This window comes from Anomalospiza imberbis, chromosome 1, assembly GCF_031753505.1.
Source record: "Anomalospiza imberbis isolate Cuckoo-Finch-1a 21T00152 chromosome 1, ASM3175350v1, whole genome shotgun sequence".
Lineage (NCBI taxonomy): Eukaryota > Metazoa > Chordata > Aves > Passeriformes > Viduidae > Anomalospiza > Anomalospiza imberbis.
This window is the reverse complement of record NC_089681.1, coordinates 47,143,418-47,170,110: the sequence shown is the minus strand read 5'-3', so window position 1 is coordinate 47,170,110 and position 26,693 is coordinate 47,143,418. Positions and strand designations below refer to the sequence as shown.

The 26,693-nt window shown below is 40.8% G+C and overlaps 2 protein-coding genes and 1 long non-coding RNA gene across 3 annotated transcripts in view; 2 read left to right on the top strand and 1 right to left on the bottom strand.

The window, feature by feature from the left end:
• The first annotated feature begins 644 nt into the window (after positions 1-644).
• RMC1 (regulator of MON1-CCZ1) lies at positions 645-17,978 on the top strand. The gene is made up of 20 exons (XM_068190679.1): positions 645-890; positions 3,897-3,973; positions 5,305-5,389; positions 5,820-5,876; positions 6,972-7,058; positions 8,243-8,383; positions 9,965-10,068; positions 10,538-10,627; positions 11,298-11,403; positions 12,696-12,807; positions 13,774-13,818; positions 14,232-14,285; positions 14,593-14,721; positions 15,065-15,171; positions 15,902-16,021; positions 16,220-16,297; positions 16,450-16,554; positions 16,641-16,709; positions 16,842-17,067; positions 17,801-17,978. Exons 1-20 carry the CDS (start codon positions 660-662, stop codon positions 17,878-17,880), a joined length of 2,103 nt encoding a protein of 700 aa, XP_068046780.1. The 5' UTR covers positions 645-659; the 3' UTR covers positions 17,881-17,978.
• The window catches only part of NPC1 (NPC intracellular cholesterol transporter 1), a 26,980-nt gene continuing 18,180 nt past the window's right edge, over positions 17,894-26,693 (bottom strand). Inside the window, exons 15-25 of the mRNA XM_068190700.1 lie at positions 26,016-26,143; positions 25,786-25,926; positions 25,127-25,216; positions 24,823-25,013; positions 23,930-24,045; positions 23,244-23,373; positions 22,328-22,528; positions 21,323-21,554; positions 20,167-20,280; positions 19,165-19,327; positions 17,894-18,519 (exon numbers count right to left, since the gene is read on the bottom strand). Coding sequence (XP_068046801.1) covers positions 18,437-18,519; positions 19,165-19,327; positions 20,167-20,280; positions 21,323-21,554; positions 22,328-22,528; positions 23,244-23,373; positions 23,930-24,045; positions 24,823-25,013; positions 25,127-25,216; positions 25,786-25,926; positions 26,016-26,143 — 1,589 coding nt within the window. The 3' untranslated portion in view covers positions 17,894-18,436. The remainder of the gene's footprint in view (positions 18,520-19,164; positions 19,328-20,166; positions 20,281-21,322; positions 21,555-22,327; positions 22,529-23,243; positions 23,374-23,929; positions 24,046-24,822; positions 25,014-25,126; positions 25,217-25,785; positions 25,927-26,015; positions 26,144-26,693) is intronic.
• Positions 19,300-21,509, top strand: LOC137474281 (uncharacterized). Its single transcript, XR_010999272.1, has 2 exons — positions 19,300-19,415; positions 19,487-21,509. It is a non-coding gene; the product is annotated as an uncharacterized lncRNA (long non-coding RNA).

Here is a 26,693-nt window from a genome sequence, read left to right as displayed (position 1 = left end):
AATAAATCCTCCCAGCTAGAGCAGTGCCCTGCTAAGTGACACTGGTAGAGTCAGAGCTTACCCTGGCACCTTAATTCCCTTATTTCCCTCCTCTAGTATGTGCCCTCCTAAATATTCGCAATGCGTCCCGCATTGTAACGCTCTGCTCACTCCACGTCTTTCTCTTCTACCACCTTGCCAGCACTCCCGCCTTTCCTGAAGCGGACTTCGCAGCTTCCCAGGTTTCTGTTTCCGTCTGTTAGGCTCACCGGTACGTCTCCCGCATGGGCGCTCAGAGCTGGGGGCACTGCCAGCCCCGCTCTCCCCCAGCAGCTCCGCGCCCCCGGCCCCGCTCTCCGCTCTCCCTCAGCAGCGCTCCGCGTCCCCGGCCCCGCTCTCCCCCAGCAGCGCTCCCCGTCCCCGGCCCCGCTCTCCCCCGGCAGCGCTCCCCGTCCCCGGCCCCGCTCTCCCCCGGCAGCGCTCCCCGGCCCCGCTCTCCCCCAGCAGCGCTCCTCGCCCCCGCTCTCCCTCAGCAGCGCTCCGCGTCCCCGGCCCCGCTCTCCGCTCTCCCCTCAGCCGCTCCGCGCTGCCGGCCGCTGCGCCTTTAAGGCGGGAGCGTGCCGCGTCACGCGCCCGGGCAGTGTAAACAGGAAGCGGCCGCCCGAGAGCGGGGCTCGGCAATGGCCGCCGCCGCGCGCCGCCAGCCGCCGGGGCCGGCCGAGGACGAGGCGCCGGGAGCGGCAGCAGGAGCAGCAGGCAGAGAAGAAGGAGGAGGAGGAGGAGAGGGCGAGGGGCGAGCGAAGGGCGGCGCGGAGGCCGGCGGCTGCTACCTGGCGCTGTGCGCGCGGCCCGTGCACTTCGAGAAGGCGAACCCCGTGAACTGCGTGTTCTTCGACGAGGCCAACAAGCAGGTGGGGGCGGCGGGGCCCTCCCGCCCTGCCGCGGGCCGGGGCTGCGGATCCGGGCCTGTGGGCTCGGCCCGCGCCGCTGCTGCTCGCCGGCTTGCCTGTGCTTCCCTGCCCGCCTTTGGTTTCCTGCCGTCCCTCGGCCGCCGGGCATGAGCCCGGTTGTTCCCCTTCAGGACCTGTCATCGTGCTAGAGGCGGTAGAATTTCGGTTTTTTTCCTTTACCGATTTATTAGGTTGGATTTCACCTGCCTTACTCTCACTGCCGTAAGGTCTTTCTGGAATTCATCGGAGTCAGCGCTTTTCCTTTCTGTTCCAAGTGTCCCCACACGACTTGCAAACTTTGTCACTTTGCTCTTAGCTTAACTTCCCTGAATTTTTCACACCCCTTCCAATTCCTGAAATTACATGTATTCATTAAAAAATGAATAATTACAGCTTTCCTTGTGGCACAGACCCAAGTGGCCATTTCTTGGCTTTACTGCTTTTAAGCAGGTTCTCCTTAATATCCATATGGGCTCCTGAGAGTTCAGCTCAGTACAGCTAAAAGATCCACAGGCTGTCATGAGGCTTATACAGATGTGGATACATTCCACTACTGTCTAATTCCTGTAACCATTCTTTGACCTCAGCATTCATGGAGCCAGAACCTTCAGACTTTCTTCCCCATATAGCTGGCATGTGTTGCCCCATGTGTGGACATGATCAGTGGCATGTTTGGAGAGGGAGCAATATTTCTGGGGTGTGTTTCTTGCTGTTGCACTGTTCAGAATGATTACAGAGTAATTTAGGTTGGAAGAGGTCTCTGAGATTATCCAACCTTTCCTTGATCACCATCTTGTCAACTAGACCATGCACTGAGTGCCGCATCCAGGCTTTCCTTAAACAGCTCCAGTTCAGCAGGTGGTACCTCCACCACCTCCCTGGGCAGATTATTCCAGTGTCTAATCACCCTTTCATGGAAGAAGTTCTTCCTAATGTCCAGCCTAACCCTTCCCCAGAACAGCTTAAGGCGATGTCTTCTGGTTCTGTCGCTGGTTGCCAGGAGAAGAGGCTGGCCCCACCTGGCTGCAGCCTTTTTCAGGGAGTTGTGGGGAGTAATAAGCTCACCCCTGAACCTCCTTTTCCCCAGGCTAAACAAACCCAGCTCCCACAGCTGTTCCTTACAGGACCTGTGCTCCAGACCCTTCCCCAGCTCTGTTGCCCTTCTCTGAACATTCTCCAGCACCTCAATATCGTTCCTGAATTGAGGGGCCTGGAATTGGACACAGCACTCCAGGTGTGGCCTCACCATTGCAGAATACAGGGGGACAATCACTGCCCTGGTCCTGCTGGCCACGCTATTGATGATACAGGCAGGATGCCATTGGTTTCTTGGCCACTTGGGCATATGCTGGCTCTTGTTCAGCTGCTGTCATCCAGCATCTCCAGGTCCTTTTCCACTGGGCCACTTTCCAGATATTTCTTCTTATAAACCATTATCTTTGAGGGCCACTTGAAATACCCTATCAGGAGACACTGTATCAGTGTGTGGATGTAATATAACTACACAGAAACTGATTGTTGAGAGCTCACTTGAAAGATTAATATTTTCCAGTGGAAATTTATTTCTCTCTGTTTTCTTATTACCTAAAATAGTTTGATTTCCATCGTGTCTCTGAATCATTTGTAACCAGCGTTTCAATGACAGTTTCCCATGTGAGACCTGTCCATGCAATCTTCTCATCTTGCAGAGATTAAGAGAGTGTTGCCTTCATTTTCTATCTTCATAATACTAAAAAAAGTTAAACTTAGTATTTATCATTCTAGTAAGGCTGTGGACTTGCTTGCAATTTTTAACCTTGATACCTGTATTTCCTGCCTGCGCGTAGCAGACTGGCAGCATGGCTGATATTGCAGAACAATGTCCCTGTCACCCTGAGCCCTGATCTGTGTGCCTAGCGCTGCTGCACATATAGCAAGGACCAATAAGGCATTTGCCTGACTTTCTTTTTCCAAGCTAGGTAAAGTTTGTAACAGCATGACTCTTTTTTTTTTTTTTTTTTTTTTTTGTTATCCCAACTCAATACATGTCATCTCTCTAGCAGGTTTTTTACATGTATGTGTGAAACTGGACTAAAGGAATTCTCAGTTGCTAGGGCATGTTGGCTGAAACTCCTTAGGTAAAATCAATTGCAAATCTCTATGATAATCTATTACTATTAAACTATTCCTTTTTAATAACATGTTCTGACAGGATCAGGCTTCTGGGTCATTGAGTTACATCTCTTCCCAGTCCCCAGGCTGAGGTCCTTTGTCTTTTAAACAAAGCCCTGATGTCTTAGATACTTTTACTAGTACATGACTTAGGAAAATATAAAAGAAACAAAACCAAGATAAAGGTTTATAAAAATTTTTACTGATTTAATTTTAAATTTAATTTAATAAGCCTCATGACAGCCTGTGGATCTTTTAGCTGTACTGAGCTGAACTCTCAGGAGCCCATATGGATATTAAGGAGAACCTGCTTAAAAGCAGTAAAACCAAGAAATGGCCACTTGGGTCTGTGCCACAAGGAAAGCTGTAATTATTCATTTTTTAATGAATACATGTAATTTCAGGAATTGGAAGGGGTGTGAAAAATTCAGGGAAATTAAGCTAAGAGCAAAGTGACAAAGTTTGCAAGTCGTGTGGGGACACTTGGAACAGAAAGGAAAAGTGCTGACTCTGATGAATTCCAGAAAGACCTTACGGCAGTGAGAGTAAGGCAGGTGAAATCCAACCTAATACATTTTTGATTTACTTGTCCAGTAGTTCAGAATATGCCTGCAAGACTGTTGCAGTACCATGCAATCTGACAACTCAAAGTAAACTTGCAATTCCAGATTGTCTTAGTGTGAACTATCAGATCTGCAGAAGAACAAAAATTGTGTTTAGTAAAAAAAAAATAAAAGGTGTGGCTTATAGAAGAGGAAGCAGGTGAAGGTTATGACTTTGAAAGAGTTAAATATATGTTCAAAACTTTTTTTGTAGGTTTTTGCTGTTCGATCTGGTGGAGCTACAGGAGTTGTTGTTAAGGGTTTGGAGGATAGAAATCCTATTTCCTTCAGGTATGGCACATTTATCTTGGGATAGAATGATGGAATCTTCCAATTGTATGGTGGTTAGTCCTGATCCACTGTAATTCAGGCATTAAACTTAAAAGTAGTTGTGATCATATTTCGATTTGTTCTTAGATATAATCTTGCAATTAAGAGGTTATGCTTTTCCCTCCATATGGTCTTCTGGGGGGAAAAAGTAATTAGGCTGTGACTTCTTTTTTTAAACAAGTCTTTTATTAAAATATGCTGTACATATGAGAGAGTGATTCCTATCCAAGGACTTATCCAAGGATACAGTTTAGCAAGTGATGTCTGTGATTCAAGCACAATCATGTGTGCTTGAATCGTATGTGCATTTGAACACACATGTCCAAACCTAGATGCGGGTTTCTCATCTTCTGTTCCTTGTTTCATCTGAATTGGCTTCTTCTATGTCTTCCATTTCTTGTGGAAACATTTTTGCAGAATTTGACAACAGTAAACTATTTTACATGTGTCTCTGTTAAGAGTGATGGCTCTTTGTACTCTGCTGTGCATATGTAAGGAAGTATTCCTTTATTCCATATCAATCCAAATAGAGATGAAGCAGTTTGTAATCAAAATGTGTTTACTGTGATCTCTTGGGTATTGCATAGGGCCTGTCCTGAAAATTGCTGGGTTTATTTTACTTTTTTATTTGATTACACTTATCAGTCCTGAAGGAGCTGAAAATATTTAGTAAACTTCATGATGTTCCACTATTTTTATACTTGACTCTCTCTCTCTTTGGCCTGACTTAATAGCATATGGTGGAGGAACTATATATACCTTATTCATGCCAATTGTGCTGATGCTTGTTTGGTAAGAATATTTAAAAAATTTATTTTAATGGTGTGAAAACAGCCTCACTCTCCTTTTAACATCAGAAGTTCTTCCAGAGGCTGTGTCCTAGTGGGAAAGCAAGGAGGTTTGTGTCAACTAGCAGCAGTTCTGGAAGTAACAGAGCAGATTGCAGGATGATAGTGTCACAGAACTGAGGATGCAGGTTTGGAGAGTCCCACAAGTCTTCCAGTTTCTGCAGGCCAACAGAGCTGAGCATTTGCAGTGATTTCAGGTGCTAATTTGTGTGAGCTTAGCCATGATTCTGCAATTGATGTGTTGAGGACCTCTGAAGAGTGAGCTGCAATGTTCTGTCAGTCTGGGTTTTGAATGTATTAGTCAGGCAAGAGTAATAATATGTATTCAAAAGCATTTGCATTATGCTTTTTTTTCCTCCATCATTGCCTTATTTAGGGTTTATTCTTTAAGATTTCCATAACTTTTAGATTATATTTCCATAACTTCTGTTTCTTTCTGTATAGGATGGAGGACAAAGGAGAAGTGAAGTGCATCAAATTTTCCTTGGGGAACAAGATCCTGGCTGTGCAGAGAACTTTAAAAAGTGTGGTAAGAAATGTACACCCTGCAGCTAGGGAAATGGAGCTGGAAATCCTCTGCTTCAGAGTAAAATTCTTTGAGAGAAATGTTCAAGAAGTCTGTTGGCTAACAGAAGCTGTAGTGAAAATTCCTCCATCATCCTGAGAAATGTTCAAGAAGTCTGTTGGCTAGCAGAAGCTGTAGTGAAAATTCCTCCATCATCCTGAGAGGCTGGTCAGGCAACATTGTTGTCTTGCTAGTATCATGATTTAAACAAAAAGTGTAAGGGGGAGCCAACTCTGTCAAGGGTGAGGTGGAACAGAAGTTTTTCTTCACTATATATATATATATATATTCCATCTAAGACACTTTGATTAACTAATATCTATTCTTTGCTATCTATGTATGTATCTTCTCTGTGCTTCATAATTGCTAATCCACTTAATGGGTGTTTTTGCAGGATTTCTTGAATTTTATTCCAGATAGCCCTCAGCTAGAATATACACAGGAATGTAAGGTGAGTTAAATGTCCCAAGCTTATATGCTTAAGTGAAACTCTGATGTTAGTTAGGCTGGTGACTACAAGAGAGCTAACTGAGGTACCTTAAAAACACTAACATCAAGGAAATGAGAGATGTAAGCACTACTGTCTATTGAAATTGAGTGAACAGACAGGTATTAACAATACCAGAAAAAACTTCCCTGTGTTGTGAATGTGATTGTTTCCTAGAGGGATCAGAAATGCTGTGGGGGCAACAAATGTCAAGGTTTGGTAAGGAGAAGAGACAAAGTGCTGATGATACAGAAACAGTGGACAGTGATTATATTAGTGCTAGATATGTTAATGTGGATGTTCTTTCCTAATGTCACTAATCAGTAATATTACTAGCTATTACTAGTTTTCATATTATGTTTGCTAATTTTTAATAATCCTTCTAATTTTTGATGATTATTTACCAGAAACAAGTACTATTGTAATTGATTGATACTTTCCAACTTTTAACTAAAACAAATTACATTTTTGGGTAATAGAATGCTAAAGTAAATTTTTATACATCTGATTTATACAGATTTTATACAGATCCTGTATCCCTGTAGTCTTTAAAGCTGAAACACTGTCTGCTTCATTATTTAGGATTATGAGTTTAAGTAAACCATTCTAGTAAAACCTTTATGGTAATAAAACTTCTGTGTGTAATAGGAGTAGATTCTGAGTGAAGTCATGCCAAATTTTTCCCTTCAGTTTTTAGTTTCTCTCAACATCTCTTCCTGCTTTTTATGTCAGGAACTGGTTGAATTGGCAGTAGAATTTGAAGCAGAGGAACTTAGTTTTATCTAGGGTGAAAATAAAATTTGATTGTATAATAAACTTGTAAATGTTACATGCTGCCAAAATTCCAGGCCATACAGTAATTGTGTTCATATGTAATTTGGGAATGCTTTATAAAAGCAACTGATGCATGCTGGGTGTCTGGTTGGCCAAAAGTATTAACTCCAGAGACTGGATACCTAAATTGCCTTTGGTCTCGTGTTCTTCATTTAGTAATATTAGCTTACCTGAATAGTTAATTTTTCCAAGTAAAACAGTGTTTGTTTGCTTGTTTGTTAAAAGACAAAGAATGCCAATATTCTAGGATTCTGCTGGACGAGTTCTACAGAAATTGTCTTCATCACAGATCAAGGAATTGAATTCTACCAGGTAATACAAATAACTCCCGTGGGACATGCTTAGAGATGTGAAAATGTAAATTTGTAACAGCATATTTGAATTCTTTTCTTGTCTCTGTAACTGAGAAAGTGTACTGCTAAAAAAACAATTTCTGCCATTTGGTTTGCAGACTACAATTTTTTAATTTTTAAGAAGAATACATTTTTAGAGCAGGGCAAATTTATCATTTACAGGTTTTAAGACCTTGTATAAAGGAGTACTCAACTAAGCCTTGGGAACTCTAGATTATGAGATGCTCTTGGCTTGTATGGAAATGAGTATCTAAATCTAACGTGAAATACAGCTTCACATAAAACAAATAAGCATTGGGGAAGATGTGTAAATGCTTAAAAGGTGGCAAAGAACTAATAATTGACTAGCTAGTACCCTTCTGCAACTTGCAGCTTTCTCCTGTGTTGGCCTCATTGAGTTCCTTTATGTAACATTTAATTTCCTTTGCATGTGTTTTTAAAGATGTCTGATGAATAAATACTCCTTTCTAACATTCATCATGAGTGATATTTAAACACTTCTTAAAAAAAAATGGTGCACTTCCCAATAGTTTCAGTCCTGGAGCTAAGACACATTGTTTCTCATAATTACTGTTACTAATAACTAGTACTAAAGAAAGTAACTGAAAATGCAGCATTATTTCATGCTGATTGAGGGGAAAAATATAAATTTAGCACCTGAAAGAATTATGAATGTCAACCCTGCAGGTAAAAGGACTAAATCAAATAAGTGTCATTTTAAAGAGAGGATATTTAAGCCCTTGAAGAGAATTGATTTATATACTTAGTTGTCAAAATATAAAAGATTGAGGAAGCTGGGGAGTGAAGGCAGCAAGAATATTGTAAGAAGAACTTTTTAATAAAACTTCACTAGTTGTATCAAGCTAGGTGTTTTCTCCACTGTGCACAGAACTTATACCCAGATCTGGATGAGTGGGAAAGCACATCACCTTTAAGATCATTAGTATTTGATGTGTATTCTTTCCTTAGCTACAGTAAAGTGGGGCCTCAGCTGTAATTGTCAGGTTTCTGATTGTTAATTCTAGCATGGTAAACGTCTTTACACTTAACTGTTTCATGCTTAACATCCCTTGCACCTGCACATTACCACTTATGCTGTTGGAATCCTGGTGGTAGTATAAGGCTAATATTTCATGTTTCCAGGTATTGCCAGAGAAACGAAGTTTAAAACTTCTGAAGAATCAGAGTATTAATGTCAATTGGTACATGTATTGTCCAGAGAGCTCTGTCATCCTTCTTTCAACCACTGTCCTTGGCAATGTCCTGCAGCCATTCTATTTCAAGGTAAAGGGATATGTTCCAAACTTGTCATTTAAATTTTTTCCTAAACTACATCTTCATCCAAATATTCTATTGCTTGAATTTCTTCCAAAAAAGTGCATGTGTTCACATCATTGTATGACAATAAGCAAATCTATAAGGCAGCTCCTAGTTGATGGCTTAAAATTAGGTAATTCAGTCTTTCTTACATGCTCTTTGGAAAGATGTGTGTCCAGACAAGGCTGGGCTGTTGACCTTGAGAAAGGAAAGAAAAGACTGGTGGTGACTAAATATTTTACAACTTTAATTCCTTTAAAGAATTTTTTTCACTTAAATAGGTATTTATGATTTAATATGAACATTTGCTCTCTGTAGTATGATAAAGAAAAATTAAGGGCCTTTCTCTTGTGATTATAATTATAACCTCCCAGATATGACTGGATGAAAAAGAGATAAAGGAAAAAGGTAGCACTTAAGGAACAACTGTTGTCCCAAGCCAGAGAGGGCTTTGTCTACAGTAGCTATTTCTTTTGGTGTTCTTCACTGTGGGCAACACTCATTGTTACTGGGAAAATATTTTTCTTTTTATCTTGGGAAAATGTGTCTTGTGTCTGTTTTCAGTTAATGATGCAGTCAGGTGATGTTAAAAATTAGGAAAATAACTACAGCATTTGTCTTGCTCCTGCCAATGGATTAGGAAGATTTCTGTGGCAATTTAAGGGAAGAGATTAAAAAGCATCTTATTCACATGAGTTTCCTGGTTTGTGTTAATCTTACATAGGGTCTGCACTGCATCCTGACATGATGTTCCCTTAGGTGGCTGGGAGGAACCTACTAGCCTTTCACAGTTTTCTTTTTAACAACTTAGGTTATGGTTCCCCCTCCTTCACATTTTGTGTCAAGTTGTAGGTTGAAGCTAAATAATTTTTGTCTTGTGTTCAGAAGGTCATATTTAAAGATCTCCTGAGAAAGGTCCTGTATGAAAGTAATACTTGAAAACAGAGGTCTGGCAAAGGAAATAGTTCCTTAGTATTCACACTTCACACTCAAGAATGAATCAGTAAGAATAGGAAGTTAATTTCAGTAGAAGGTTTGGAAACTGTGAAAACTTGCTTAAATATAAATTCCATAGAGGAGAGCAGAAACTTTGGGCAGGAGAAGGGACATGCTCTAAGTAGAAGGCAGGGACTAAAGGAGACTGTGACTGGTAGGAGGTAGTGATATTTTCTCCTTCCCAGGAAGCAATTATTTAAGTGTTGGAGCATATACTTCTCTGGAAGAGGGAAAGTAAGTTAAGAGAACTGCTGTTTGAGATCTCCAGACCATTTGTACTTGGGATTTTCATACAAATGTGTCTTGACTGAATTTAAATAGAAGTATTTTTGTAGCTGAAGTCATAAAATCAAGACGATAAAGCTTCTGAAGTTACAGAAATGTGTGTTAAGAATCGCTTGGGTTTTTTTTAGGAAAGAAAGCACGAAACCCTTTCTTTTAGGCTATGACCGCCCTTCGCCTCGTTGGGGCGCTGGTGATACAGCTGTTGGGCAAAGGCGGCTCGTTCCTTTCTGGTTCAGTTTGTCACAGTTCTTCTTTTCCCTTTTACAGAGTGGGACCATGTCAAAACTATCCAAATTTGAAATTGAGTTACCTGCAGCACCCAAGTCATCCAAGCTCAGCCTTTCTGAAAGAGACATTGCTATGGCTACAATGTATGTATCTCACACATCAGGTCTTTCTTGGGAAGGTTTGGGAATGCTGGGAGAAGATAAGGACATTACAATGGTTGCACTTGTTTCTTGTTTTAGCAGTGCTGTTGCTTTAAAGCACTTCAGTTACTGCCTTGAACAAAGCATCTAAACAACCCTCTTGGAGCAAGGTGGGGAGGGGAAGCAAATGGAGAAGTCTTACATGAGATTGTTCTGGATTACCACAGACGTTTGGAGAATGTTTCATTTTTTAGTTGATATTTTGGTAGGGGAATCGTTCACGGATGCCAAACCTGATAAATCACAATGCATGGCCTATACTCATGCAAGTACTGTTTAATCTTTCACTTTTAATTAAATTATTACCTGACTTAGAATCAAACATTCTATCCTAGAAGAAAGGATGAGATTACCTAAGAGACTGGTAGAGCTCTTAATTGAAAATAGTGATTTAATCCTGTTGTCTTGTTAGATACGGGCAGCTTTACGTTCTCTATTTGAGGCATCACTCAAGGACTTCCAACAGTACAGGAGCAGAAGTAGTGCTCTATCACTTACCCAGGTAAGGGCAGAATGAAGAACATTAGTGGCAGTTCACATCTGTGTCAGTGTTGTCGTTTAACCCCAATTGGCAGCTAAGTACCACCAGCTGCTCTCCCAAACCCACCAGCTGCTCCCCCAAACCCCTGGTGGGAGGGGCAGGAAAATCAGAAAACAGTAAAACTCATAGGTTGAGATAATAACAGTTTAACAAGTGAAATAAAGTAAAAACTAATAGTAGTAGTAATGAAATGTGCATAGAGGAGGGAATAAAACCCATGAAAAGCAAGTGACACAGTAACAGTTACTCACCACCCAGCCTGTCCCAAGCACTGATCTGTGCCTCCTGGCCAACTTCCCCCACTTTATATACCAAGCATGATGTCCTAGGGTATGGAATATCCCTTTGGCCAGTTCAGGTCTGCTGTCCTGGCCCTGCTCCCTCCCAGCTTCTTGCACACCTGCTTGCTGGCAGAGCATGGGAAACCAAGAAGTCCTTGACTTAGAGTAAGCACTGTTTAGCAGCAACTAAAAACATCAGTGTCTTATCAGTGTTATTCTCATACTAAATCCAAAATACAGAACTGTACCAGTTCCTAGGAAGAAAATAAACTGAGTCCCAGCAAAAGCAGGACAAAAAGACATCTTAAATAGGCTTGTTGACCAGTTCTTATTTCTCTTTGTTTCCATAGAGAGGGCTCCTGTAAGAAGACACATATTTTAAAGCTGAACAGAACTGGGAAGTTTGCCCTGAATGTAGTGGATAACTTGGTGGTAGTACATCATCAGGATACCGAGGTCTGATTTATTTATATTGTGTTGTGCCGTAACTTTGAGAAGTTAGGGACAGGTTCTAATAACCTAATAATTTAATTTAGAAATTATTTTTCTTTGGGCTTAGCTTGGCCAAAAGCCAGAATATTTGCAGAAACAAAACCATAGCACTGTAAGAGATACAAATTTATCCTTTTATCCTGATCAGGGCTACTGGTAATGCCTGCTATTTTCTTACACTGTTTTTGCTTCTTGTCAGCTTCTTATGCTGTTTTGCTGCTACAGTGTGTAGGCTTTTAAGGCATTATACAAAGAAGTAGAGTTAAATTGGATACTAAATTATCAATCCTGGGAAACTTATCATATCACAAACATTTGAATGATACTGTTTCTGTGACACAAATTTACACTCCTATAGTCTGAAGGCCTGGCTCTCTAAAAACTTGTATGAACACAAACCTTCTTGTGCATCTAGTAGCACAGGTAAAACTTCTTGTCTGTAGTCCCAGCAGCAAGGCTTGGTCAGTGGTTAAGCTAAAGTGGTACTCTGCTCTTAACTTGGGAAAAGGCTTGGACTTCTTGTATTATCTTCTCTTGATGGGGGCGCGTTACCTCCTTGGGAGGATTAGTTTATGTTTCAGTTATATTTCATGTTGATTCTACACATTAGCATTTAACCCAGAGCACTTCCTCCCCAGCATTTTGGTCCAGCTGTAAACGTGACTGCAGAAACCCAGTAAACATTACTCACTTTGCCTTTGGGAGACACCAGTAACTGAAGTTTCGCTGGCACTGAAAGCAAAGCTGCTTTCCCTGGTGGTCCATACTAGGTTAGAAGTGTTAGTGACTTGAGTTGAACAAGACTGAATGGTAGAAGTGTGAGGATAGCAGAGGAAGATAGATAATTTTCCCCGAGTTTCTAGCATCCTTAACTATGCAGTATCAAAGTCATGTGTTGTGCAACAGACTGAGAGACACTTTTTTCTAGGGTAGGTAGTGACAGTTCTAGGGGCAGTGGTTTTAGACCAAAGGGAGATAGATTTAGATGGGATGCAAGGGATGGAGCTTTTTACAGTGAGGGTGGTCAGACCCTGGAACAGGATTCCCTATCGCCGAAAGGGTTCAGTACCAGGTTGGATGGGGCTTTGAGCAGCCTGATCAGTGAAAAATGTCATCAATCCCAGTACATGCCTTGCAACCCCAACCATTCTATGATTCTAGCAGAGAATACTAGATGGAAATGTGAAAAGCAGACTGAATGCATGCAGATGGGTGATTCACATTCGTCAACACTAACTTCCTCTTTTTAATTGCAGACTTCAGTTATATTTGACATCAAGCTAAAAGGAGAATTTGATGGGTCCACAACCATCCATCAGTTTGTACTTCCACCTCGATCAATACAACCCTATCAAATACCTGTAGCAGGTAGAACCACTATATAATGAAAAACCTAACACTTAGCAAGAGTACTTGAATATAACAGCTCACATACAGGAGTGCTTCAGGTTACTAACACTTCAGTTATACATATTTGAGAGGGTGAGGAAGGAAGAAGGTAAGAAGCAATTGAGCAGGAGTTGGTGTTCCAAATGTGTGCCAACTACAGAGGAGTTGCTGTTTAAGGGGCATGTTTCCTATAGTACTTTGCTTTTACACTTGAAAAATGTCAGGTTTAGGGAGTTTTTTTGCCATGGCTTTCAAAGCTTGTGGGTGCTCAAATGCACTTCATGTTTTTCTGGCTTAAGTCAGGACTCTGTGACTTATGAAGTTAGAGGCTGAAAGACAATTAAAGCTCAGAATCAAGTTTGGGATCAGTTTGGAAGTAATGCTACAATCAGTGTTAGGACTCCAATGCTTAGATTCTTCTTGGATTACCTTTCTGTTCTCCAATACTAGACGTGTGACAGGCAGTTACCCTCAAGCTGGGAGTATAGAAATAGCCTGAGCATAGTTTCATTAGCAGGTGATAAAGCAGTGAGGTTCTCTTTGTAGAAGAGAAAGATGCTTCTATACAAAAAGATTGCACATTAAAAGCTCCAACATCTGATAGCAAGTATGATAAATCTGCAGATGGAGATTTGTAGGTTAGGATCAGAATGTACAAACCACTCTTCCTTTTAAAGAGTATACATTTAAATACAGCAAATGGAATCTGTGTACTTAGAATTTCAGTACTAGAGCTGAAAACCAAAACAATCATGTTTTGAAGGATTTGTTTGCCTTCTCAGTATCAGATTTTCTTTGTAGATCTGGCTACACAAATGGATCCTTCTTTTTGACTACATGCTAGAGTGTTACACTCCATACTTACCTTTTTGACATAAAATACTTGGTATAGGAGAGCTGCCAGAGTTACTGCTGTTCTTCACCTGATGTTCTTTTTTTCTGCAGGCCCAGCTTCTGTGACAAGTCAGGCTCCTGTTCCATGTAAACTCTGTATCCTTTAAATCCTCTCAAAAAGTAAGAACCTCATTCTATGTATCAAACAGGGAAGAATGTAGCATTTGTTACCTTGGCTCTTTAACAGAGCAGTTTTAGCTGATTATGCACATGTACTTCAAGATGAAATATGTGTCATAATAGCCTCATAATGCTTTCACAAAGTTGTAAATGCTGAAGTCTGGTGTAATACCACATTTCCTAGTTATTTGAGACATGTGTATGAAATTACTGAATAGGAACACCATAAAATTGAAGACATCATTCCAAGAACGTGGTTCAAAACCTCAGAAGTAGAAGTGACAGTAAATCAAAGTATGTTAATGGGATCTGCTTCTCTATAGTAATGTAAACTCAGGAGAAACAGTTTAGCATCAAGTTAATATAGGTGTTAAAACCTTAACATTTAGATTCTTCTTCTTGGATTGTCTTTCAACCTGATATTATCATCAGTGCAAGTGAAGGTAAGTGGTGAGCTCTTGGACTCTACAATACTTGGTATCAGGAGGGCTAGTTTACACTTTCAGTGCACAAAGCAGCTTAAAACTGAAGTGACTTACTAGGTACATCTGCCAAGTTGATTGCTTTTGGTACTGTTAACTGAGGATTATCTATCTCTACTACAACTTTTCAAGGGTAATGCTGCTCTAAAATATGGGCTTAGAAAGGCAAATAAACAATCCCAATGTGTTTTCATTTAAGGGTGGAAAAGTTGTATGTCTAGGCTATACCGTACAAGACAATTCACTTTGTTTACCTCTTCAAATCAAGGTTACCTCTGGAGTCTTCAAGTGAAACTTGAACCTGTAGTTAACCTCTTGCTAGATAAAGGAAAACTAATGGATTTCCTTCTCCAAAGAAAAGAATGCAAAATGGTTATCCTGTCTGTATGCTCTCAAAGTAAGTTCAAGTGCGTTTTCTGTATCTTGAAAGTACAATACTGTTTATTCATAAATACTCACCCAAGTTAGCTTAGCTGTTCTTAGATTTGAGATCACCTCTGAAGCTGCCTTGGTCCTTGGGATGTCATTTGTCTCAACTACCCTTGGTCACTATTCTGAAGGAAATTAACAGCATGAAAAATAAAACTTTCCCCCCACTTCAATTTAAATACACCTGACATGACTGAAAGTATTTCTTAAAAGTTAAAAATTAAATAGAGACTATAGATCACCTTTTGAAAAAGGCAACATTCGGGTGCCTGGTTATGTCTCCTCATAGTTCTTTCTTTTTATCTTTTCAGTGCTTAGTGAGCCAGAAAGAGGATCACTGTCTGTGATTGCAACTGTTTTTGACAAACTGAATCATGAATATAAGAAGTACTTGGAAGCTGAGCAAAGCTATACAATGGTAAACCATGTTAGCTATAGCAGCTTACAGAGACAGAACAATGCTGTTTGCTTTTCAGGTGATATCAAGGTGAAGGCATGCTCCTTTCTACTTAGGAAATTCAGGCTTACCCCAAAAGGTCCTGACTGCCTCAGGCTCACAAGTGAAAGTCTACCGTGGAAAATGCACTAAGACTCCCACTTGACACTTGTGTGACAGGTGCTGCATAGCTCATCTCCAGAGTGATGAGTTAAAATACCCCAGTGCTTGAAAGCAGAGAGAAGGTAGAAGCTGAAAAAGCAACTCTGAATCAGTAACTACTACCTTGGTTTCCAAAGGACTGGTTTCACTGCACATTGCACATGTATCATGGCATAATAGGCAGTCCTGATACATCTCAGTTACTTCTGTTAAAGTACCAAATTCAAGCACCAACTCAGAGTACAGTCACATACTCAAAACTATTCTAAGCCTGAGGGCTGATGTCAGTGTAGTTAGATTCAGCTCCTGGCTTTGAGGTATATAAGAGCAGCTGTATTTATGTCACTTTATAAAGCAGTTTTAAATTTAATATTAAATCCCCACTGAACAAGATTCATCTAATATAACATGAACACAGATATGAATTTGCTTGTTAACACAACAAGTTTATAGTTGTGTTTGAAACAGAAATCAGTCTGTACAACTGAGACTGACTCAAAACTGTACTACACTAGAGTTTTCTTTCTAAAAGACCTTTTTTTCCTCCTAGGTGGTAGAAACAGGCCTGAGTAGAAGTAATCCACTCCTGAAACGTCCTGTCCGCACTCAAGCAGTTATTGACCAGTCTGATATGTACACGCATGTTTTATCTGTTTTTACAGAGAAGAAGGTAAGTTAATTTTAAGGGCTAATGAAATAAATTTAAGGGCTAATTTGGCAGCAGTCTTAGATCAGCCAGCCTAAGTTGACAGCTTGAAACTGGCTGCAGGAATCTTTGTCAGGATTAGGGTATTGTGATGCCTATTCTTATGGGGTTATTAACAGAGAAGCTATGCGAGTTCCACTTAACGCTTGCTTCTTTGTCCAGGAAGCACCTCACAAGTTCACTATAGCTGTCTTGATGGAATACATTCGCTCTCTCAACCAGTTCCAGATTGCAGTTCAGGTAAATCACTTATGTGCTAAGTACATTGCCCTACTCCATGAAGTTTTAGTCCAGTATTGGTCACATGTGTAAGTTCTATACAATATTGACTTGTAGATTGTAAAAACACATATAAAGACATGCCTTTGATTGTCTTCTTCCTATATTCACAGCACTACTTGTATGAGCTGGTCATCAAAACCCTTGTCCAACACAACTTGTTCTACATGCTCCATCAGTTTCTGCAGTACCATGTGCTCAGTGACTCAAAGCCCTTGGTATGTAAGACAAGTAGCTCCAATAAGCTAGTGAGGGAAGTGGGAAGTCTTCAGAATTTTAAGGTTTTTTTCTACTTTTGCCCTAGGCTTGTCTCTTACTATCCCTGGAAAGCATTTACCCTCCTGCACATCAGCTCTCGCTGGACATGTTAAAAGTAAGCATTTCTGACTCTAGTAACTCCATGTCACATGTGTGTTAGACTGGTCAAACAGCTTCCCTGACCAGGTAGCATCAATCATTTGCATGCATTAGAAGCATTGTCTTACAGCTGTGATTGACTTCACAGAGACTTTCCACAGCAAATGATGAAATAGTGGAAGTTCTGTTGTCCAAACACCAAGTTTTGGCTGCCTTGAGATTCATCAGGGGTATTGGAGGACACGACAGCATTTCAGCCCGCAAATTCCTCGATGCAGCAAAACAAGCAGAGGATGAGATGCTTTTCTACACCATATTCCGATTCTTTGAACAAAGAAACCAGCGGTTACGAGGAAACCCCAGCTTCACACCAGGTAAGCAATAAGCAGTTTGACCAAGACACTCAGTTGTGCAATCCCGTTGAGCCTGTATTAGATGATAAAAGCTCTTGGCATAGTTTAGCCTATATTTTATACTCACCTTTAAACACAGTTCCAAATTAACTTGTCTTACTCCTTTGTCTACTGCACCCAGGAGAAAAGAGGCTGAACTAAACAAACTTGCAGATAAACCTGTTTGACTTGCAGTTGCTCTCACTGCTTAGCTTAGCAGAGCCATTGTCTCCAATTAGTGCTTTCTCCTGAAGTCAACAACCAGGTTGGGAAACCTTTGAGTTCAGTTGTCTATTTCCACTAATTACAAAAATTCAAGGCCTGTTTTATGCTACAGTTCTTTCTTTAAAAGCCAAGCCTAACTGCTTGCACCAGCAACATGTTCGTAATAACCAGACATTCTGTAGGCGCAGAATCCCACCCCACACTCTTGCATCTTGACAGTATAGGGCTCTCATGGCTGTGAATCTGCTGGTTAGATCTATGAACTAGATCCAGGAACTAGATCAAACATCTGCTTCACCTCAAGAATACCAGTCACAGGACTGGAAATACCTCAGTATTCCAATGCTTTCTGTTTGTTCAACTCTGGTACTCAAACACATTAAAGATAAGAATTAGTACCAATAAACAAAGGTAAGTGAAACTACACAATCTTGGTTCTTGGTTGGGGAGTTGTAAAGCAAACATGGAACTTTTATTTTGTCTTCCGTAGGTGAGCACTGTGAAGAACATGTCACCTTCTTCAAACAAGTTTTTGGAGAACAAGCTCTCATGAAACCCACAACATTCTGAAAGACTCTTCAACTGAAATGTATAAACTTAATTTATTGCATTTAAGTAGATTTTTGAACTACAAAATTGCTATTTTATAATAAAGTATATACAAGACATTTTGGCAAATAGTACTAAAAATATTACAACTTGTGATGGCTTCCCCCTAAAAATAGAGACAAAAATTGCATTGACCTGCATTTAAAATTAGTGTCAGTGGTTTAGCAGTCCATTCTTATACACATCACCTTAATTTCATTGACAAAATGCTATTCATCTCTCACTACAGCTGGTTTAGGTTTCTGAAGGAAAAAGATGCAACCTCTTGAAAACAGAAGTGTTTTAGTAATCTTATTAACACATCTAGATTTAGTAATACTGTTACTTCAGCCACACTTAGCATTTCCTGAGTTTAAAGCTATGTCCAAAGCTGCAGCTGGTATCTTCTAGTTGAATCTGTGCAGGAGTCAAGTCTGTGGTGGTTACAGTGTGATAGTCATAGAACACTGCTGCGCTTCAGTTCTTAGGAGTTGGGCCTAAGCCGCAGTTCGGGCAGTCCACTGAACACTGTTAAAAACTAGAAGTAGAGGAGTCTCTCCCGTTCTGTACCTCTGGTCCTCTCTTGTGCAGCACGAGTTTTAGCTTTATTTACTGATGGGCCTGAGTGAGAGAACACAGTTATCCAAAGGCTCCACATCTCAGCTGATCAGTCACCAGGAAGCATACATGATCTTACTGTCTAGGGCCAGCTTAAGAGTCAGAAACATGTTTCTGCTCAGCTGTTAATTGCTGTCAGCCCCAACACAGGCAGTGGTAGATGAATCCACATCAGTCTTAAGCCCATTAAAGGTAGACTTAAACTGAGCCTTACTTAAGGGCTACACTATACACAAGTATTTTCAAATTCAAGAGTATAGTGCTTGGACTATCCTCACTGAAAGGCAAGATTGTTTCTGCAAACGCAGGAGCAGTGACCCACAGGAGGTTTGTTGCTTCAACCCACCATCCTGTCCCCAGGTTGAAAGATGCTAATCATGCTGCTCTCTGGGACAGCAGGCACCTTCACAAAGCACAGCAAAGTGCAACCAACGTGGGCCAGGCAGTGCTTGCTTCAGTTCAGCAAGCCCACAACAGTGAGCCTGCAGTGCCACCAGTCAGCCTCTGTTTTCCAAAGGACAGGCCATTTGGATGAGAGAGGTACATCCAAGTGCTGCTTTTCATCTCTGCAAACCTTTCCATGTCATGGAAAGTCCAGACAGCTATTTTTGTTTGAAGTGTGGTATAGAGCAGACTGTCACATCTTACCTATGTAACTAAGCAGAACTGGAAGAAATATCAGTCCATGTGTTGCTCCCAGCAGAACCATAGCTAGATACATCCTGAAGTAAAATATCTTGAAGATTTGAGATTTGGAAAAAGCCAATACTACAATTCCTCCAAATTTGGTCAGCGTGATACCACTGAAAACCTGGCAATAACAACAGTATTTTATTGATAAGTAGGAGTTTAGGTAATCCATTTTCCTTCAAGTATTTAGCATTTGGTAACATTTCTGTGTAAGGCTCCTATATGCAGTATAAGGCTATATAAGGCTGTATGAGGCTCCTATATGCAGTATACCTATAAGGCTGTATAAGGCTCCTATGTGCAGTATACCTCCTGCCCTGCCAGTCTAGAACCAAATCAAGATGCACTCGGGAGAAGAATTCATCTTTTTGATCCCACAGGACAGGCTCGGTATTATTAAAAATCCACTCTGATCTGTGCAGCCACCTAATTAATTTTTGCTTCAGGCAGATACAAGTGAAAACCATTACTTAATTTAACTCACATTCCAGTTAAGTTCTGTACCTGGGTGTGGTACACATATCAGAAGAACTGTCCATTACAACCCCATACATGTCACTTAGTCTAAGACAAGTGACATGACAAGTCTGCCTAAACACTGAGTCCTGCTTGTTCTCTGCAAGCTCCAACTGCATCCCATATTCACAGCCACCTTGACTATCTGGAAGAGAAATACTTGAATTTTAATGGGACAATTTGAGGCTTATCCAAACTACTAGTTCAGCTAAAGCATTTAGCTCTCGTCTACTATTAGGCAGTAATAACATCAGATTAAAAATGAGTCTTCATCACCCCTATTACTAGTAGAAGCCTATGTTGACCTTAAGAGCTTTAAGTATTCCAAAACAAAAAAAGCAAGGCCATCTTTATGACTTAAGACTGTCACCTATAACATTTCTTAAAATAGTAATACTGTTACTTGGCTACTCATTGTCCCCTCCCCACCCAGCAGATACTCACTGAGCTGCCCATGTGAGACAGAGCTTCTTCCGCACGCTCCACTCTACTGCCCTTGGTACTGATGGTGAATGCTCTTGTCACATGACTGCAGAATTCCACAGCAATGCCACAGCTCTGGAGAGTGAAAGCACACCTGTGTAAACTTCACTTAGATGAGCACTTTGATGGCAAGGTCTCTACTCAGAATTCTGGATGGGCTAGAAAGATTCCTAGCAGCTGTCATCAGTCCCCAGAGTTAAAGTACCATGGCAAGTTACAAACTTAGTGTTGCTTCCCAGAGGCTGTTGCAGGTGTCTACCACACAGGTAAATTACTAACAGACAATCAAACAGGGAGGGGAACGTGAGATTGTTTCAGAGGTCAAGCTTCCTGAGGTTGAAGCGAGCTGCCTTTGATGCAGTGCATGTAGTGAACATTAGAATCAGTTTACAACTATTAGCTGCAATAACATTGCTTTCCAGTAACACCGAATATACATCCTGATTTGATACCATGACAATTCAGCTGATCAGTTATTTACAACACTAACTGAACACTTGGCTAATCTTAGCCTTATCTAGTAGATAGACTGCCTTGAACATACATCTAATTGTAACATGGGCCAACAGTTTACACTAACCCTCAGACCTGCCATAAACCTCTAGAGAAGACGGTAAGCCAGAGCAACCAATAGCTGCTTGCTGGAGTTCTGGAGTGCTTTACCAAGGCTCTCTCTGCCCAGATGATTTCAACCACTTATGAAAGTGAACAATACTGCTGCTGGCACATCCCAGATCTACTCTGTAGAACATAAATACAGCAGAAACCTTAAGACAAACCTATGCATCCTCCCCTCCGGCACAAGCCACCTGTGTTGATGTGGAGCAGCACCTAGCCTAGACAGCAGCAACGCAGCTGTTGCTGCAATACAAGAGTGACCTCCACCAGATGCAGTATAGCTTCAGTTCAATTGCTGTATCTTATTAGTACTAGGACTAGTTGTCAGAATAAACTTATTTTCTCTTCTTCTAGATGTGTTAAGATAGTTCCACTACTGTTCAAAGGCCTGTCAAAGTTTAGTAGCAGAATACTCCTCAGTATCACAAGTGTATATATATAGCACACAGAACTGTTCAAAACTTGGAAACAGAAGCAAAGAGCAGTCGTGTTGACTTACCATGACAAGATTTACTAATGAAACTGCATTCAAGCTGATGCCCCAGAGCCACATCACTCCAAACATGTTGACGATTATCATAGCAATAGTTATTGAAACCACAACAGCAGCCCATACTTCAAAACCAAGAAGCACAGTTGTCACCAGAAATATTGATCCCAAAGAGATGCAGAGGTTAAAGATAGCATCGTGCACAATTGTCAAGTATTGTTCATAGAAGACATAAAACACACTGTAGAAAAAAGAGAGGTTGTCATTAGCCATCTTCCCTTTTATATGCTGATATTAGATTAGCTTCTGTGCTAAGGATAAAGTAATTCCCCTCAACAGAAGTCACCAACAGAAACTGGCTTCCTTGTATCAATGGAATGTCATGTAACATTCTGTAGGAGTTAACTCCTTACTAACACTTCAAATAAAGATCATGGTCTCAAAGTCAGTGTAATTCTCATATTTCAATACAAGCAGCTACAGTAGATAACCAGAAGGCAGGTGCTCAGATCCATTGTGATATCTGCAGGAGCTACTGCAGATGGACCATAAGTACAGGTAGGATTCTTTGATGCAGAGATCAGTATTTCAGATGTACAGATACCAACTCAATTTTAGTGTGGTACTCCTATACTTGACATTGCTGCTCCATTTGCTTTACATTTAAATAACTTATTTGAAGTCAATACATTCACATCACAGCTTACAACTATCCATGTCAACATATCTGCTTATGTTTCAACTATTAAAAAACCCTACTATGAAAGGCAGGAAATGCCCAAAAATGGAGTCAGATCTACCTTTGTATTGAAGGATTTAAATTCGTTATCAATGACAGTAGAAAGAGGCCAGTGCTATGGATACAAATTATATCTTCCTAGTTTTACTAGAAATCCCCAAGTCTCTGCATTACCTTCTGTTAGACAAAACTCAGGTTTCTAATATGTTATTCGCCAGCACCTTTTCTGCATTGCTCAAGTATTTGTCACCAAGGCAAGAAAGATCTAACCATACCTGTAAGGAAACACTCGGTAGTTCTTCTCTTTGATGCCCATGGTTTCAGTAATATTGTCTGCTATAATCCGAGCTTTCCTCATAGCATCAATAAAATCAGATGATGTTTTCAGTACAGTATGGTAAGTCATAAAATAAGTGGCTCCAACCTCAGTTTTGTTGTTTATAAAGTTGACAGCAGAATTATATGCGGCATGTCCTCTATAAAAACAGCAAGCACAGGTATGTATCAGACGTCAGCACTATTCAAATTCATTAGCTTTTATAACAAATAATTTTATGGAATCATAGAATGGTTTGAGTTGGAAGGGAGCATAAAAATCATCTATCTAGTTCCATCTCCGCCACAAGCAGGAACACCTTCCACTAGACTATGGCTGCTCACATGCCATCCCACCTGGCCTCGAACACTTCCAGGGATGGGGCACAGCTTCCCTGGGAAATCTGTTCCAGTGCCTCACCACCCTCAGAGTAAAGAATTTCTTCCTAACATCTAATCTAAACCTACCCTCTCTCATCTTAAAGCCATGCCTCCTTGTTTATCACGACACCCCTTAGTAAGAAGTCCCTCTCCAGCTCTCTTGTAGGTGCCCTTTAGAGGGCTAAAAGCTGGTAGCTGTTTCTAGCAGCTTCTAAAACTATAAAAGCTTCAGAGCACAATACATTTCAAGATTGTGCAGGATATTCTAGAACAGACTGACCATAGATACTGTCTCTCTTTGTACAGGGGAAAGCTGCTGTTCCATTTAGTTGATGATGCATTTGGATTTTTTTCAGAAAATAGTACAGCACTGGTGAGATGTCAATGTTTGTATGGCTTTTAGGAGGACATTAGATATCTAACCTCCAGACAAAACCCAGAGCAAATTTCTTTGACACGTTGGTCTAAGCAGGGTCTGTAGAATAAGGCTCTTACCCTTTGCCACATTTAGGATTTGGGTTGTCCGATAGGAACATTGGCAAGAAGGTCATGAAGTCTTCACCCTGTGGTCTCTGCTTGCCTTCTTGAGTCAGTGGTCGACAACGAGTGCAGGATGGATCACTGACTAAAGAAATACAGGAAGAAGGTCATCTACACGGTCAAGTATTCTTTTTCCTAACACTAGTAACTTCTAAATTGCATTACTACAGGATGCAATTCCATAAAAAGCATTTTTACTGATGAATGAACTGATTCATCCTGAAATTGCATGTAAGATTTGTAGTCCTTTATTTGATTTATTGCTACTAAGGCAAGGGCTGTCAGAGAACTCTTACTTGTGCACTTATCTCCATTAGATCTGATGAGAACTACACCCAGCTGAAGGACCTGAACAAAAGCAGAGCCCCAAGTTTGAGTGCTCTAAGAAAGCCAAGAGAAGGATCAGAATTTTTACAGTAAGTTACATTGGCTGTCTAGGTAGGCTGTTTTCAGTCTGCAGCATTCCAGTAGAATATTGAAGCTCATTCAAACAGCAGTTCAAATAAATTAAGAGGACAACTCAAGAGGTTCCTACTTCCAGTAAGAAAAGGTATTCACTTGACTCATACCATGAGAAAATGTTTTGGCTGTGAAACTTATAAACCAAACTAATTCACTAGCAACAAGATGGATGCCAATACCTGAAGCATTGCAAAACTGTCCAGTGGTATTGTAGACTCTGCAACAGGATGACTGTGGCTTCACCCAGTCAAAGTAGTCATCAATCCAGGATGATGGGGCATAGCCTATCCTCGTGCTAATAAAAATGACACAGCATATCCATCATCAGTAATTTTATGTTTAATTCCAAACCATATCACTTGATCTCTCCAGTGCCAACTTATGCCATGTCAACTCATTCTTGTCAAATCTACTCAGCTCTTCATATGGTCCAATGCTCCAGTACCCCATCCAAGAGCCATAATGTTCAGGTAGCTCAGAACACTGCAGCTAGAAAACAGCAGGAGCCTTTTCACTGCATCCTGTTCTGCTGCCAAGCTCAGCTTTCCATTCTCCTGCCTACTCTGTTCCCCATACTATTCCACACCCTGTTGTCTCAGGCAAAGTTCCTCCTTCAGTTTAACTGAAATGAACTACAGTGGAAGGAATTGGGAAAAGACCTCCTTGAGTTGTTAGCTGCAGATAAAATTCCTGCTTAGCCTCCCTAGGCTAGCCTAGTTAATTCACCAGGTTTAGAAGCTGACGATGCAGGGTTTTTCCAGAACATCATAACCTGCTGAGAGGTTTTCACAAGTTTTTCTTACTACCATTCCAAGATTCCTTGAAGGATCAAGCCCCTTTTCCAAACCCAAGTACATCAATGTATCCCATCAGTCCAGACAGGTTTTATCCTCATTCTAGAAGACTGTCAAAGCTGCTTCCAATCCCCTTCCCTCCCAAACCCACAATATAAAGCAAATAAAATAGAATGTCAGTTTATGACCAACAGCTGAGCCTGAGTAAATCAGGAGGTCACACTGCTCAGCTACATCTCTTCCATGCAACTATGCAGACACAAGCATGAAGGACTTACTAGCTACCAATTTCCGCAGCATTGAAGACTTGCTGGACAAGTGAATCATTATTACATCCTGTTCCACCACACACCATGTTCTGCCCTTCCAAAGAGGTGTAGTTGTGTCCTTCTTCTAGGACAAAGTAGACAGGGGGACCCGCATGCAGGTACTTGCTGATGTGGCTGAAGTAATCTATTACATAGGAGTCCTTCAAGGGGAAGTTTTGAGTTACTATTATGGAATGTTGAGGTAGCACAACAAAGTATCAAGGTTTAAATTCAGCCACAAACTACTGAACAGTGAGATGATCATAAGACTTACATCTGGCATTGAGAGAGCCTGATCCAGTCCAATCTCTACATTGTGCATAACTGCTGCACTGAATGACAGGATACCCACAAACACTGCTATCTGCAAAAAAAACCAAATCCATGGAAGTGAGAACTGCACAAAAACAACAGGCAATAGGAGTCATTTGTTAAGCTAATAGGAACCATGCAAAGAGGCTCTAGTTTAAATATGTTATCCAGGCTTAATACAACAGTGGTAGTACAACATAGCTACTCAGTCCCTTTGGAACTGTAAGGAATTTATTCTTAGAAATCATCAGTGAAGGTTACAAACACCTTCTGTAAATAAACATGGTAACTTTAAACTGAATCACAGATTCATAAACAATGCTCTGGATTAATGCAGTGTAGAAGCCAACACATGCTTGTTTTTATACATAGGCTAAAGTAATTTGACTGCAATGTAACTCTTAAATCTAGGCTTTAGACAAGCCACAATCAAGCCTCTATTTACTGAAATACCTTTGCAGCTACAAAAGCTTATTTCTGTTCTTATGCTGAGAACAAAAATACTAGAAGCTTCATTCGTTTCACTGTATTGAAGATTTTTCTTCCTCATTTAAGCCTTCAGGCTCACTGCTCTTTTGTTCAAGTTTAGATGACTGCTTATTTGAAATAGATTATACATACTACTATTGGTCTCATCCAATCCTTAAGCAGATATGGAGAAAAGAGATTTTTGAAGAACAGAAATAACATGTTCTCAGAACGCTGGACTCCACTCATTTCTTCACTGCTTTTGATGCAACACAGAATATCCAGTCTATTACTCTGAAAACAGATTAGATGCCAGAGTTAGAGCAGTTCTGCAGATGTCGTCATCCCCATTACACTGCAGTTACAGGTGCACTTATACTCGCCTCTTGACGCTTAATATCCAAGCCCAGGAGACTCACGAAGCAAGTGACTTGAAGAATAAAGTCTATGAGCACAGCCATTCCAGCAAACAGGGAGAACGTGCGAACCGCTGGCATCGTAGACAGTGTCCCTGGAGGAAGTGACCCAGTTTGTTAAGAGAGCTCCCTTCTCCTGGAAATGCACGAGCATTTTCTAGACAAACATCCAGTTTACGTGGTAGCCTTATAGCAGGACAAAGAGACTTTCTTTCCAGAGCAAAGAAAACAGCCCATACAAGCCTGGCTACAGCTGCTGTCTTTGACCTATTTAACAGCACTGAGGCTGTGCAAAGCAGTGACAAGTTCTAAGCCATGACTCAATTCCAAATTTAGGTGCAGACTGTGTAACAGGGCAGTTAAGGAGGGCTGTCAGGCAACATCTTGCTTCAATATTAAGCCACTCCAATGCAAGTTGATCCAATGACAAATTACTCTGCAGGTAAACAAAGCCGTTATGAAAGAAGGCCAAATTATACTTGTAGGGCAACAAAAGATTTACCTCTAAAGAATTATAAAGTGAGCCTCAAACATAAATCTGTCATAGGGGTATTTTTCCAACCAAGGGATATTTCAGCAAGATGAATAAGCGCAATATACCCTGGTATTTGATCTATTCCTAAGGTCAAATTTAGACTTGTTGGT